The following is a 14519-nucleotide window of genomic DNA, read 5'->3' on the forward strand; positions in this document are numbered from 1 at the left end:
TGCACCGATTCCTGGGGGTGTGAACTACGTTTCTATTCAAGCGTTGATCGACATGGTAAGGGCTCTATAGTGTTGGAGAAAAGTTTTAAAAAACTGACCCTCCGTTACATCGTGACGTGTCATGCCATAACGTACAGCACGCATAAAGCAACTATTTCCGTCTTACAATCTCTCTCCACCAGTTGTAGCACTTCTCTCATCGTTTAAAAACAAGACATGGACAGTGACGCGGGTAAGTCATATTTTGCTTTGTCACTGCAAGCGATCACGACTCTCAAAAAAAACTCTTTACTTCTGAAAATCACTTTAGCACCGTCCTAAAAACCTGATTCAAATTCGTTACAAACCTTCAAATAGGAATGTAATGACACATTATATAAACTCTTTATAGTGTTTTATTTACATTTTAGAGGCGATAAGGTGATAAGTTGGACAGATCAAGTGAAAAAATGCAATTTTCCCACACAACATCTCTCCTTCTTACTATCACGCATTAGTTTCGCTTCCCCACCCGCCATTTTTAAAAAGACCCGACGGGGCTCATTGTTTTCTTGAATCATGCAGAAACGGGCAGCGTTTAGGTCATGTCATTTATTTTGTTGGAAAGGGGAGAAAGTGTGCTTTACAATGGTATTGACATTACAGTTGATCTGGAAGTATTACGTTTTTGGGGCGCTAAAATAAGGTCAATTGGACCAAGGCGATGTACAAAAGTGAGTGAGTTTACGTTACTGGAAAGAGTAATTCATGGATAAAATTAAGAGAGTGTAAATGCTATTTTAACTGGAACTTGTCTTCCTCTGTGAACATAGTCTTAATACAAATGCAAAATGGTTATTTTGATGACAAAATTAAATAAATTAATCATTGATTGGCTCGAGATGGGAGTGCTGGAACCTTCTGAATAATACAAAAATTACCTCAGTGTTGATTGCTTCCTAATTTTCCTCTGATGGAACATGTACACGCACGCACGCATGCACACACACACACACACACACACACACACACACACACACACACACACACACACACACACAGGGAAACAGTTATTGTTTTGCGGAGCAAAGACATCTTCAATAACGCCAAGAAACTGCCAAAATAACACGCAACTTTATAATGAAAATGTGATTTCCCTAGCAGCCCTGGTGATGGTGGTTGTATTGTGTGGCCCCTGCTATTTATTCTGCTCCAGTTGTTGCTCTGTCCAGACAGCTACCACCTCCACTCTCCTTTTCCAGCAGTCTATGCATACAGTATCTGCCTGTGTGTTGGGAACCACACATGCCACATTAATCATGACGACGGGTCAAATAAAGAGGACATGAAAGATATTGCCTCATCAATATCATGACATTTAAATAAACTTAGTTCTCAATCAAATGTAAACATGCTGACCAAACTAAATGTACACATACATGTTATTCAATAAATTAATTGAAACAATCGCGCGCCAACAGGCGACTGCATAGCCAGACGCTAAAATAGAGTTGTATTTTAGACGCACTGCAAGTCCCACCTCTCCCATCTACTCATTGGTTTAAACCAGCATATACACACATGGGTGATTGAAAGATGAACTGAGGTCCCCACTCCAGTCCAGTTGGTGGCAGTTATGCACCTTAAAGTTGGTTGCCAACCCCCATATAAAATCCATAGAATAAGAATGTACAAGGCAATATTAATCAAAGAAAAACAAATAAAACAACGAACTCGGTTTGCACTTTTATACGTGGAATAATTGTCTGAGTAGAAAACACACATTTTGTGTGACTCAAAATTGGTCAACATTCTACAAAGATCCAGGGAAAAAAAGGACCATATGCATTTCAGGTAAAATAACAACCCGAAACAAATTAGCTAGCAACAGCAAGCTAGCTAAATGTTAGCTAAATGTACATGGATGTTTCATATGTATTTTGACCTCTCCCTTAATTAATATTCTGGTTCATAGTTGGTCTTGGTATTTTAATCTGCGTGTCATGAATGCGTCTGGTGAGGATAGATAAAATCAGCATGATGGCGCACGGGGACGCAGCCATGGAACTGATTTGGTCATCATGTCCCTGTACCATTGCTTCTCTATTTGAGCAGTTCACCTGCTCATCCGTGATTATGCAAATTATCAATCAAAGACAAAGAGGGTGAATTAACTACCAAATGAGGACTGCATTCGTGATTATGGTAACCTAGACAGATTCTACTACACCAAGATGGGACTGTATGAAAGCATGGTGTGCCTGTTCTAATTTCAGCCATAAATGATTCAATGCTCGAGCGACACAGTAACACAGACGGACAGGATGTAAAGAACTAAGAGGAGACACTGAAACAGGGGAGGCTTTTTTTTCTCCATTTGATGTGGAAGCTAAATAGGGAAACGCTCTGTTCATTCATTCAAACTGGAATGGTGGAAACACGCCAAGTTTCTCTTTGAAGACATCATGCTGTGTAGTAGTTCAACTCAAAGCACACATGTTCGGGGAGAGAAATTATGTCAGCCGTTTCCAAACATCTGGCAAACAAATTACAGAGTAAAATGCAGTCAAGCTCATTCAGTGTGTGATTGAACTTCAGTCAGACTAGGTGTAGGGTTTCCCTTGACTGACTGAAATATCGGCCAGGAGAATAGGGACAGCAAAAACAGACAATTATCAATCCATGTAGGCCTATACTGTCCCCATCGTGATAACAGGGTTGGCTGACATTGGAACCCAAATGTTAGACAATGGTAGTAGTCTGACTTGTTGACACAGAGGTAATGGTAGGGTCAGGTGCATGCTCCCCTGAAGGAATTGATCCACTGTAAGTTTATGTGCTTACTACTGATGCATTTGCAACTGATGCATATATGCCTATAGGTGTAATAGGTGGATAGACGCTGAGCAAATGCGGAATGATTTATTAACAAACATACCCAGCCACCATTCTCCTGGATCCAGTTCTGTAGGGGTCCGTTCAAGTACTCCGTCATCCAACGAGCGATGTTGTCTACCTGGGACGTCATCTCCCGGTTGACGCTCTCCACGCACATTGTCCCTCCAAACTCAAAGAAAGCCACAATCCGACCCCAGTTTACCCCGTCGCTGAAGAGCTCATCTATTACAGCGGTAAACCTTCTCTGTGCCGTGCTGGGTGTAAAATGCAACTGCCCCGACATCTCTGCAAAGTCCCGCTGATACATTCTTTCAATCTCGCCACCCGCCTCGCGCAGGACCCTGTGGAGCCTGGCATGTGGGTCAGGTTGCGGACTCCTGTTTTGGTAAGGAGAGTCGGTGTCCTCGCCCGCGGCAGTGGGCTGGGACCTCCGTGCAAAAACTTCGGGGGAGTTGGGTGTAGAGGGGTCCCCAAAGCCATTATTTGGAGAATCGTTTTCTCCTTGAAATTTCCATACAAATCCCATGTTCAACAGTTTGTGATGGATGTATTTTTCGACAATAAAACGACTGTTATAAGGATTCTCGTTTGCCATCATGGTTTTGTAATATCCAAAAAGCAGTTTACGCAAAATACATTTCCAATAGTTGGTTGAGACAGCCTAAAAGATATCCCCTAAAATGAGATATGGTGTCAGACGATCAAATGTATCGCTAACATTGGCCAACAGTGCATGATCTGCATAGCAACGCTTGTTCCAGCCGTGGTAGAAAATAATACAAAGTAATCAAATCGTATTTCCAAATGACACAGCCTATTCCAATAAGAGCATGTGTAAACACTGTTTTCTTTTAAAAACATGCGCATTCAAATATTTAATCGGGTCAAAGAAATGGTGCTATTCTAACATACATTTGTAGTTCCAGCAGCCAGTCAACTTTACAGTAGAGAATGTAGTAGAATGATCTGCAATGTCTGGTTCTTGCATATGGTACGCCCCTTTTCAGAAATCCATTGGAACAGTAATGCGTTTTGGATATGCGTTGAGCTGATCCTCACTTGGAACACGTTCGTATGACTGTCTCAATCGGTTGCTTCAATCAACACTGTGTAGCTAGGCCTATTTGTCCCGAAAAAAAATAAGTCTTTGATTCAGTTACATTATTGCGTTTTGGGGTTGAATCCTCAGACATTAACTACAAAGTCCCAGAAAGACGGAAGAGAAATGGTTTGCAAGGCAGCTCTCGAAATAGCCTACTCTTATTTCACAGAGAAATGCACAAAAACTCAAACAGAAGCACCAGACAGAAGGTCCAAGATTTATACGGATAGAAAAGCGCAGGTTACTTGTGTATTGTATTCAGACGATTTCAGCGACGCTCCTCTCATGCAGTGAGTTACAGTAGCCCTCAGCTTTCCCCTCGTCCACTCCCTCGTAGGCGAGCCACTCACTCCCACTCAGGGAGGTACTTCCTTCTAGCTACGTCACTCTCATTCAAGCTTTTCTTGTATTATGTTAATTAGGTGAAGGCATATGGCCATAGGATGATATGATGGTCATCTGTTTATGTTGCACAATTTAACACATTACATATGTGATAACAGAGTAGCTTGCCCATAAAGTGAAATAACTAAGGACAGTAGGCCTACATACTACATTATTACCATGTAGTTACATGATAAACCTATGATAAGACATTATAAACATCAACATGTTTACAACAAATAGACATCAAAATGTATGGTCACAAAGTTAAAGTAAGGGTGTACTGCCCTTACTCTCATATGGTAGATGTATTATCAATATGATGGTTACAATGAACACATATTTCCAGAACAAAATCAGAACTGATACTATAAAATCCCCTACCGTACCTCCAGTTCACTGACCCATATCAAACGACAGACCCTCACTACTGTCCTCTCCTGACCTCTTGGTTTGGGCTATAGCTCCTCACATGAAGAGAATCCTTCAAACATATTTTTTCCTGTCTTACACCACACATGTTCATCATTTTTCTACACTGTTGAGATGGATGTGTGTGTCTGTGTGCGCACATACACACACATGCTAGTAGTGGATGGTGACTTAGAAAGTCTAAAAGAAACCTAACAGAAAGAGCCATGTTGCAGAATACTAAATAACATGACACAACAAAGCTATTGTGTGCTCCCGAGCGGCCCAGCGGTCTAAGGCACTACATCTCAGTGCGAGAGGCATCACTACAGACACCCTGGTTGTATCACAACTGGCCGTGATTGGGAGTCCCATAGGGCGGCGCACAATACGCCCAGTGTTGTCCGGGTTTGGCCGGTGTAGGCCGTCATTGGAAATAAGCATTTGTTCTTAACTGACTTGCCTAGTTAAATAAAGGTTAAATAAAAAATTTAAAAATAATCTAAAATCGACTGAATGAGAACCCCTGTCTCACTTGAGAACATGAATGCAATTACATGAAGCATTGGGGTGTGCCATTGCAATAGTGATGTATTCCTCTTCTTGAAACAATGTCCCCAAGCCTTCTCTGCACTGGCAGTTACTTTAATAGGCAACTGGCATAGTGGAAAGGAATGCACTGAATGTGTCCAGAGAGACAAGTGACAACATTTGGGGTCCTATGGAATTGAGGCAAGCATGGCTGCTGCTACTACATACCATGTGGTTTGTAGTCATTGTTTTGTTAACTTGTCATGCTTTACAATATATTTACATTTCAGTCAATCTTATCCAGAGCAACTGGAGATAAGTGCCTTGCTCAAGGGCACATTAATAGTTTTTTCAACTTGTCGGCTTGGGGATTCAAACAAGCAACCTTTTGATTTCTGGCTCAATGCTATTAACCACTATGTTACCTGCGTTGTTCCCTGTGTTTCCTGTAGTCAGGTAAGGGAATGTGATGTAGAAGTATTCAGTGAAAGAAGATACTCTAAGCAGGTTTGGATATGTTAGATTTGTCGTACTGACACTTGTATGTGAATCTCTGATCAGTTATTATGAAACGTTGATCAATCAAGTTGCCCCTAAAATTACATGATTATGGATTATAGACCCTTAAACATTTCCTTTTCACTCATGATTTCATTATATCACTTCAGATACAATCATATCGTGGCAACATGGAATGCACCTTTTAATTCAAATGCTTATGATTTTTCATTTTAGTCTGTTTTTCACCATAGTGCATTTCTGAAATTCTGGTTTTATTAATTAAATTAATGTGACTTATTCTTATAGGAGACCAAGAGAACAAGCCATGCAGTTAGTAAGTACAGAAGTCATATAAAGTTTGAACTCATTAAGTGTCAGTGGGTGCAAATTAGTAGCCAATGGTACATTGGAGAGCCATTTCATAACATTGATGAGTGGACAATTGTCTCTTCTAAACATAATTTTGAAAACACACTTTATTTGTCACACGTCCGCTGAAATCGGTCCCTCTCCTTGTTTGGGCGGCGTTCAGCGGTCAACGTCACTGGCCTTCTTGCCATCGCCAATCCACTTTCCATTTTCCATTTGTTTTGTCTTTGTCATACACACCTGGTTTCAATTCCCCAATTACTCGTTCATTATTTAAACCCCTGTTCCCCCATGTTTGTTTGGGTGTAATTGTTTGTATGTCATACGGTCTGTTATGTGGGCTCGCTTTATTGTAGTGTATTTGTCTATTTTGAGTAAATTACGTTTATTTACTCATATCTGCTGTCCTGCGCCTCACTCCTTTACACAAGCTACACACAAACCTCATTACACTATTATCTTCACAAGTGTCATCAAGTGTCAATAGTTGTACCTTCAAGTTCATAAAAAAACTAGCTACCATTATATATTTTTTTCTTCAAATAATCACTTATAAATTCTAATCACAGTTTCAACCACTTATCTTTTTTAAATTAAGCTACAGCTATCTACTGTATCTTACTGCTCAGAATTTATAGCAGCACTCCACTCTACATGTCCCTAACTGATAATCCAATGTAAATGTATATCATTACCTTTAAAATTATGAGGGATGAGATTTAGGTTTAGGTTTAAATCCTAGATCTGCACTTCAAAAACATTGTAACTGGAGTGCTCTGCCTGCCTTACTATATTGTTGTAAACTATGTACAGTTTGCCATCTGGTGGACAAAACATTCAACACACATCTGAACTGAAATGTAGCTGCAAGCAACAACAAAGGCTCTTAGTGACATAATTTGAATATGAATGACAAAATCACTGGGAGTTTTACATATATTACATTTCTAATAACTTATTATTGCCCCATGAGGTATCAGCCCAAAATATGCTAACAGTTTAGGTTCACAACAGACAGGAGGATACCTAGTCAGTTGTACAACTGAATGCATTCAACTGAAATGTGTCTTCCGCATTTAACCCAACCGCTCTGAATCAGAGAGGTGTGGAGGGCAGCCTTAATCGTTGTCCACAATTTCTGCAACGGGGAACAGTTGGTTTACTCCCTTGCTCAGGGGCAGAACGACAGATTTTTTACCTTATCAACTCTGAGATTCAATCTAGAAACCTTTCGGTTACTGGCCCAACGCTAATACCCGCCAAGGTACCTGCCACCCCACAATTGCATCCTGTTTCCATGTTTTTGAAAATATCAGCATGTTTCAGAATAAACCTAACTTGCAGTGCCCTTAAGCCCCACAGTCAGTATCAATTGGATGGATAACAAGAAGTTGAGTAGTTTGGGTTTAGTTAGGTTTGGGGTGGGAACATGTACTTTTGTTTTTACAAAATTGGCATTTTCAAAATTCTTAGCTTTTTACAAACACAGTATAGACTTGAGTTGCTATATGTCAAATGATGTGGCTGGGCTGAGCTTTTGAATTTAAGTGCTTATGATAGCGCCACCTATGGGCCACTCAGTTCAGGGTTTACCCCTAAAATTACTCTATTGGTCTTCTGCTTGTATGTATATTTGTATAACTTTTTGACAATCTGGGCTTGAGATATTGGCCCCATGCAAGGAGACTGTAACCCAAACCATAAGGTTACCAGCCACTATGTGTCTAGGAGCCTGAATTCTACAGCTCAGATTCATTGTTGCTTGTTTAAATACAGAATTGTGAGAAAGAAAATCTATATTAGTTAAATATACAACAGTAATATATTGTAATGTATGTTTAGTAACAAAACCAGAATCAAAATGTAAATTTACCACTATGTCTTGGGTGACTAGTCTCAGAGTCTATGGTCCACATTTAGGAGAACTTGGGTGTTTTATATGAAATAATGTTTAAAGAAAGGACTAGACAGTAAGATTAATTCATGTACACCTTTATTTAAACTTGGTCATATTTTCTAACTATGTGCTGCAGGAATTTTAAATCTTACTTGAAGATGTTATATATATGGTGGCAGGTAGCCTAGTGATTAGAGCGTTGGGCCAGTGACCAAAAGGTTGCGAGATCGAATCCCCAAACTGACAAGGTAAAAATCTGTCATTCTGCCCCCTAGGCCGTCATTGTAAATAAGAATTTGTTCTTAACTGACTTGCCTAGTTAAATAAATGTTGGTATTCTCAACCAAGTTCATTATTGTATTGGTGTCAGTATCTTTACAGATCCACTACAGACAAAAAACCCAGGATAGAGGGGCTGAGTGAATGTGGTCTGGACTCTGTGGAGGAGGGTCATTGTGTCAGAGGCACTGCAGAAAGACAGAGTTCCTGCCCTGTGGTCCAGGTACACTCCTACTCTGCTGGAGCAGGGGGCAGATATGTCCATCTGTTTACTATTGTGATAGAAGGAGCAGACAAAGACACTACACATCAAACACTTGGCCTGATTACTGATGATAAACCACTCATCAAAACCTGTCCTGCTTGTCCCTTTATATGAGACAGCGATGTTAACCCCCCCACCCACTCCACTCTACCTCCCAGTAGCAGGATCCAGACAGACCCTCTCTACACAACACCTGGTAGTCGGTGGTAAATCTGTCTGGATGGTCATGATAGGACTGGACCTTGTTAATACATGTCACCTTTCTGTTACCCTCAGACAGATACAGATTTGTATGTGCTGTGGTGGGGTCCAATGTGAGCTGACAGGAATCTAAAGAAAAATAATAAACAACTGGTGAAATATATGTGTGCATCCAGGTGTGTGGGTGTGTCTGTGTACATGCATATGCACAGTGTGTCCTTTACTCACATTCTAAGAACTCCTCTCTGGTCTTGGGTTCAGGCCTTGTCTCCTGACAGGTGATGTCATTCCTACGTGATGCTTGTCCTCCAACTGACAGTCCAGACTGAGTCCTCCCAAATGACAAGGATAATGGGGCTCAGAAGGTGTAACAATGTGGACTTTTGTCACTATGGAGACACATGAAATCAAATATCACAATACTGATCATGACATAAACATAGCAGAAAGTCAAAGGGGTCAGTGATTGAAAGAGGTTTAGGTCATTTGTTTAAGTAATTAGTTATATCAATCACCAGATGGACTCCGACTTTATTTATTTGGACAGTAAAGCTATGTATAAATTTGTCTCTATACTCCAGCTGTAACGTCTGCTTCCAACTCACACTCTCAAACACGTAGATCCCCTGAACGCAGCTCACTTTCCAGCCCACTTTCCAGCTCACACTTTCAAACACATAGATCCCATGAACACAGCTCACTCTCCAGATCCCAATCACCTGAATTCTGATCACCTGTTCACACACCTGTATGTCATTATCACACCTATTTGGTTCAGTTCTTTGCAACTTATCATTGTGAGGTATTGTTTGTTTTGTGACACACGTCTATTTGAAGCGCTCAGTTTCACATACAGTTAATCCTCCTGTGTATGATAGTTTTTGCCTGCCTCACTAACAATGCCTTTTACCTATTCCCTGCCTGTACTTTAGCCTATCGGATTTCTTCTTATCAACCTATTGCCTCCCGGATGACATTACCAGCCTTTTCCCTGCCTGTACTGTTGCCTTTTTTGGACTTCCTGTGTATGACCTTCTGTCTGCCATTGGACCCAGCTAACTGCCTCCTAATGTGGTCCTTTACAATAACCACCTGCTGCGCCATGCGCTTGAAACCAGCTCTCTGTCTCCCATCATGTTCATTACACCAGCAGTTTGGATTTGAGATCAAATGTTTGGCTTACTGGCACAGTATATAATGTCACCTTTCATTTGAGGGCATTTTCATAAATATCTGTTTTACATAAAGTGCTTTCATTTCTAAATGGCATCTAGTCCCCCCAATTGAATACATATATTTTTGGGACAAATTCACTTATAGTGTATTCAAGTATTCAAAAGTTTTGTATTTGGTCCCATATTTTTAGTAGGCAATGAGTACAAACTTCCATTTCCACCTGAATGACATGTCCAAAGTAAACTGCCTGTTGCTGAGACCCTGAAGCCAGGATATGCATATAATTGGTACCATTGGAAAGTAAACACTTTGACGTATGTAGAAATGTTAAAATAATGTAGGAGAATATAACACAATATATATGGTAGGAGAAAATCCAAAGGAAAACCATCTGAAATCTTTTTTTTTTTTAGATAGACCATCCTCTTAGAAAGGCAAGTAAAACATAATTTTGAAAATGAGCAATTCCTATGTCTTCCACTGGGTGGCAGCAGTCTATGTTCAAGGTTTTAGGCGTGTAACTTAAAAAACTAATAAGAAATTCAGTTTTAGTACAGGGACCCAGTCTTGGAAATTCGAGTTTGCAAGGCGCACCTGCTAAAATCAGTTTCCTATTGAACATACTTCTTTCCCATCAGAAATATTATAGTTTTATTACATTTTAGGGTATCTGAGGAGTGAGTAGAAATTTATTTTGACTTGCTGAAACAACGTTTACAGGTAGATTTTCGGATTCCGTTCTCTGCCTGTTAAATGAGTGGATTACTCAAATTGATGGCGCCAACTAAACTGACTTTTTGGGATATAAAGAAGGATTTTATCTAACAAAACGACACATGTTGTAGCTGGGCCCCTTTGGATGCCAAATTAATCAGAGGAACATTTTCAAAAAGTAAGTGAATATTTAATTGTTATTTGTGTATGTTTGAAACCTGTGCCAGTGGAAAAATATTTTGATGTGGGGCGCCGTCATTAAACAATCGCATGGCATGTTTTCGCTGTAATGGCTACTGGAAATCAGACAGTGCAGTTAGATTAACAAGAATTTAAGCTTTCAAACGATATAAGACACTTATATGTACCTAAATGTTTAATATCCATAATATTTATGATTATTTATTTGAATTGCACTCACTCCAGTTTCACCGGAAGCGGGACTCCTATCCCTAAGAGTAAAGCTTGTGACTGCAAGTGTTTTGGATGCATTTGCAATTTATTTTCATTGTATTTCAGATTATGTTTTGCCAAATAGGAACCGAATGGACATTAATGTATCGTTCTATTTTGGAGTCACTTGTTTCTGAACACTTCTAAATGAATGTGCATTTTTTTGGGGTGCATGATATTTGTTCCTCTGTAACCTTCTCACTCATCATTATTCACTATTCTTTCATGATTATCCATAATCATGGTAGCATCCACATGAATGTTGAAGTTAAAACAGAAACATCAAGTATTCTTATTTACAATAAGTGACTCCAAAATGAAGCATTCACCATACATTTATTTTGGGCGTAACATAATCTGAAACACAACCAAAACAAACTGCTAATGCAGCCAACAAGTTTGTCGAGTCGCACGCTTGATGTAGTCATTGTGTGCTCGGAATATGGGGCCAAATACTGAAGTTTTGCCGAAGGGAGAGTGGGGGAGGGCATTGTGTTCATCACGAATTTGTCAAAATACTTGTGAAAAAAATCTTAATCAAATGGGTGACTAGAAACATAACGCGCCTTCATTTCTGAAACATTTATGTTTAAAAATGCCCTAAAATTTCTGAGCTGTCACGTCATAAAACATTTGATCTCAAACCCAAAATGCTCGATTATAGAGAGATATTTACACATTTTAGCTTCACTGTCCAAAAAGTGTATGTTACCAACCGTTTACAGAGATTTTGACAATTTCCCCAGAGCAGATCTTTTCAAACTTGACTTTTCGGCCCAGAGACTGATTTCTTAACATCCTCAAATGAGATGTGCTGGTTGACAATGATGCAGTGTAAGGCCTCAGATCCAGGAGAGACACAGAGAGACTGGAAACTCTACAGTAACAGATCAGAAAACATGGAAAATAGTATTGTTGAGAAAGAAACACATTTCACTTTCATCAGAAACACCTGATGCTGTGGACAAAGATCCAGTGATGTCACCTGGAGGAATGTGATGTTGTCATCTGTGTGTGAGAGTTGCTCCAGCTCAGCTTCTCTCGTCCTCAGCTCAGACATCTCCTGCTCCAGTTGCTTCAGGAGTCTTTCAGCTCGACTCACTTCAGCCTTCTCCTGAGCTCTGATCTGCTCCTTCACCTCAGAGTACCTTCTCTCAATGGAGCGGATCAGCTCAGTAAAGATCTTCTCACTGTCATCCACTGCTGCTTGTGCAGAGTTCTGTTAAGACAAACAGAAAGAGAGAAACAATCAACAGGTGATGGTGAAAATGGTGCCATCTGGTTTGCCTAATATAAGTTATTTGAAATGATTTATACTTTTACTTTTGATACTTAAGTATATTTAAAATCAAATACTTTTAGACTCACTAAAATTATATTTTTCTGGGTGACTGTCATTTTTATTTGAGTCATTTTCAATTAAGGTATCTTTACTTTTACTCAAGTATGAGAAGTGGGTAATTTTTCCACCATTGATAAATGGTCAACACTCACCTTGAGTGTCTCACCTCCTGTATCTCTTTCTCTCTCCTCTGGATTCTCTGTTTGGATTTCTGCTGTTCCTCCCCCAGCTGGCTCTGCAGTTAAACACATGTCAATCCATGGCTCCTTTGTTCAAGTTCAAGTCAGCAAACATAGTGTTTCTGTTTAGAACAGGCCTTTGGGTGAAAGTCTGTCTGCACTGGGGACAGCTGATCAGGACACCCTTCTGATCATCCTGATCCCAGCAGTCTTTAATACAGCCCATACAGTAACTGTGTACACAGGGAAGAGTCACTGGATCCTTCAGTAGATCCAGACATATTGAACAACTGAATGAATTGCATGGCTGCTGCCATTTTGGTGCACACACTTTGGTGCAGACTGTAGTTTCTCTAGAATGGTTTGTGCTTCTGAGTCGGTACATTTCCTGGTTTTGTGTGTGTACTCCGTATTTATACAGGGTGTGGCGTTGGATAGAGACCAGAAAATAGTGGTTGTGACTGGACAGAGGTTGTTGAGGAAGTATACTCCTCAATAGACAATTCACTAGACACAAACCACACCTCCAAGTACATAGTTATTACAACATTTATTGAGGAACACTGAAGGATGATTCAGGAGAACAAATTCAGTAGGCGGTATGGTGGAAGATCAGGGGGAGTCACTGTAGTATGGGAACTGGGCTTCCATTTCACTTGGTACTGCATCAATGGTAATCCATGGTCATAGACTGACAGTGTGTTCAAGGGGATCGCTGTGAGCAAGGTGCTGTGAGAACATCATGTGTAGTTATTCAGCCAATCCTATCAAGCAGCTTATCAAGTTTAAACCTTTCAAGTTTAACTGTCTGCTGGTTATTCTTTAAAAGTAACTTCTTCACCATTTTAGATAAGCATGCTCCGTTCAAAAAATGCAGAACTAAGAACAGATATAGCCCTTGGTTCACTCCAGACCTGACTGCCCTCGACCAGCACAAAAACATCCTGTGGCAGACTGCAATAGCATTGAATAGTCCCCGCGATATGCAACTGTTCAGGGAAGTCATGAACCAATACACTCAGTCAGGCAGGAAAGCTAAGGCCAGTTTCTTCAGGCAGAAATTTGCATCCTGTAGCTCCAACTCCAAAAAGTTCTGGGACAATGTGAAGTCCATGGAGAACAAGAGCACCTCCTCCCAGCTGCCCACTGCACTGAGGCTAGGTAACACGGTCACCACCGATAAATCCATGATTATCGAAAACTTCAACAAGCATTTCTCAACGGCTGGCCAAGCCTTCCGCCTGGCTACTCCAACCTCGGCCAACAGATCCGCCCCCCCACCTCCCCCCCCGCAGCTACTCGCCCAAGCCTCTCCAGGTTCTCCTTTACCCAAATCCAGATAGCAGATGTTCTGAAAGAGCTGCAAAACCTGAACCCGTACAAATCAGCTGGGCTTGACAATCTGGACCCTCTATTTCTGAAACTATCCGCCGCCATTGTCGCAACCCCTATTACCAGCCTGTTCAACCTCTCTTTCATATCGTCTGAGATTCCCAAGGATTGGAAAGCTGACGCAGTCATCCCCCTCTTCAAAGGGTGAGACACCCTGGACCCAAACTGTTACAGACCTATATCCATCCTGCCCTGCCTATCTAAGCTCTTCAAAAGCCAAGTCAACAAACAGGTCACTGACCATCTCGAATCACACCGTACCTTCTCCGCCGTGCAATCGGGTTTCCGAGCCGGTCACGGGTGCACCTCAGCCACGCTCAAGGTACTAAACGATATCATAAAGGCCATCGATAAAAGACAGTACTGTGCAGCCGTCTTCATCGACCTTGCCAAGGCTTTCCACTCTGTCAATCACCATATTCTTATCGGCAGACTCAGTAGCCTTG

The 14519-nt window shown here is 40.8% G+C and overlaps 1 protein-coding gene and 2 pseudogenes across 2 annotated transcripts in view; all 3 read right to left on the bottom strand.

Annotated features, from left to right (window-relative positions):
• Window positions 1-4307, bottom strand: part of LOC135522875 (apoptosis regulator Bcl-2-like) — a 67527-nt gene extending 63220 nt beyond the window's left edge. For both annotated transcript variants that reach the window (XM_064949527.1, XM_064949528.1), the window contains exon 1: window positions 2918-4307. In XM_064949527.1, coding sequence (XP_064805599.1) covers window positions 2918-3475 — 558 coding nt within the window. In that variant the 5' untranslated portion in view covers window positions 3476-4307. The remainder of the gene's footprint in view (window positions 1-2917) is intronic.
• Window positions 4308-8250: 3943 nt separating this feature from the next.
• Window positions 8251-9921, bottom strand: LOC135521674 (stonustoxin subunit beta-like; annotated as a pseudogene).
• LOC135523208 (E3 ubiquitin/ISG15 ligase TRIM25-like) overlaps window positions 9081-14519 on the bottom strand; it is a 34486-nt pseudogene continuing 29047 nt past the window's right edge.

Source organism: Oncorhynchus masou, chromosome 30 (assembly GCF_036934945.1).
Source record: "Oncorhynchus masou masou isolate Uvic2021 chromosome 30, UVic_Omas_1.1, whole genome shotgun sequence".
NCBI lineage: Eukaryota > Metazoa > Chordata > Actinopteri > Salmoniformes > Salmonidae > Oncorhynchus > Oncorhynchus masou.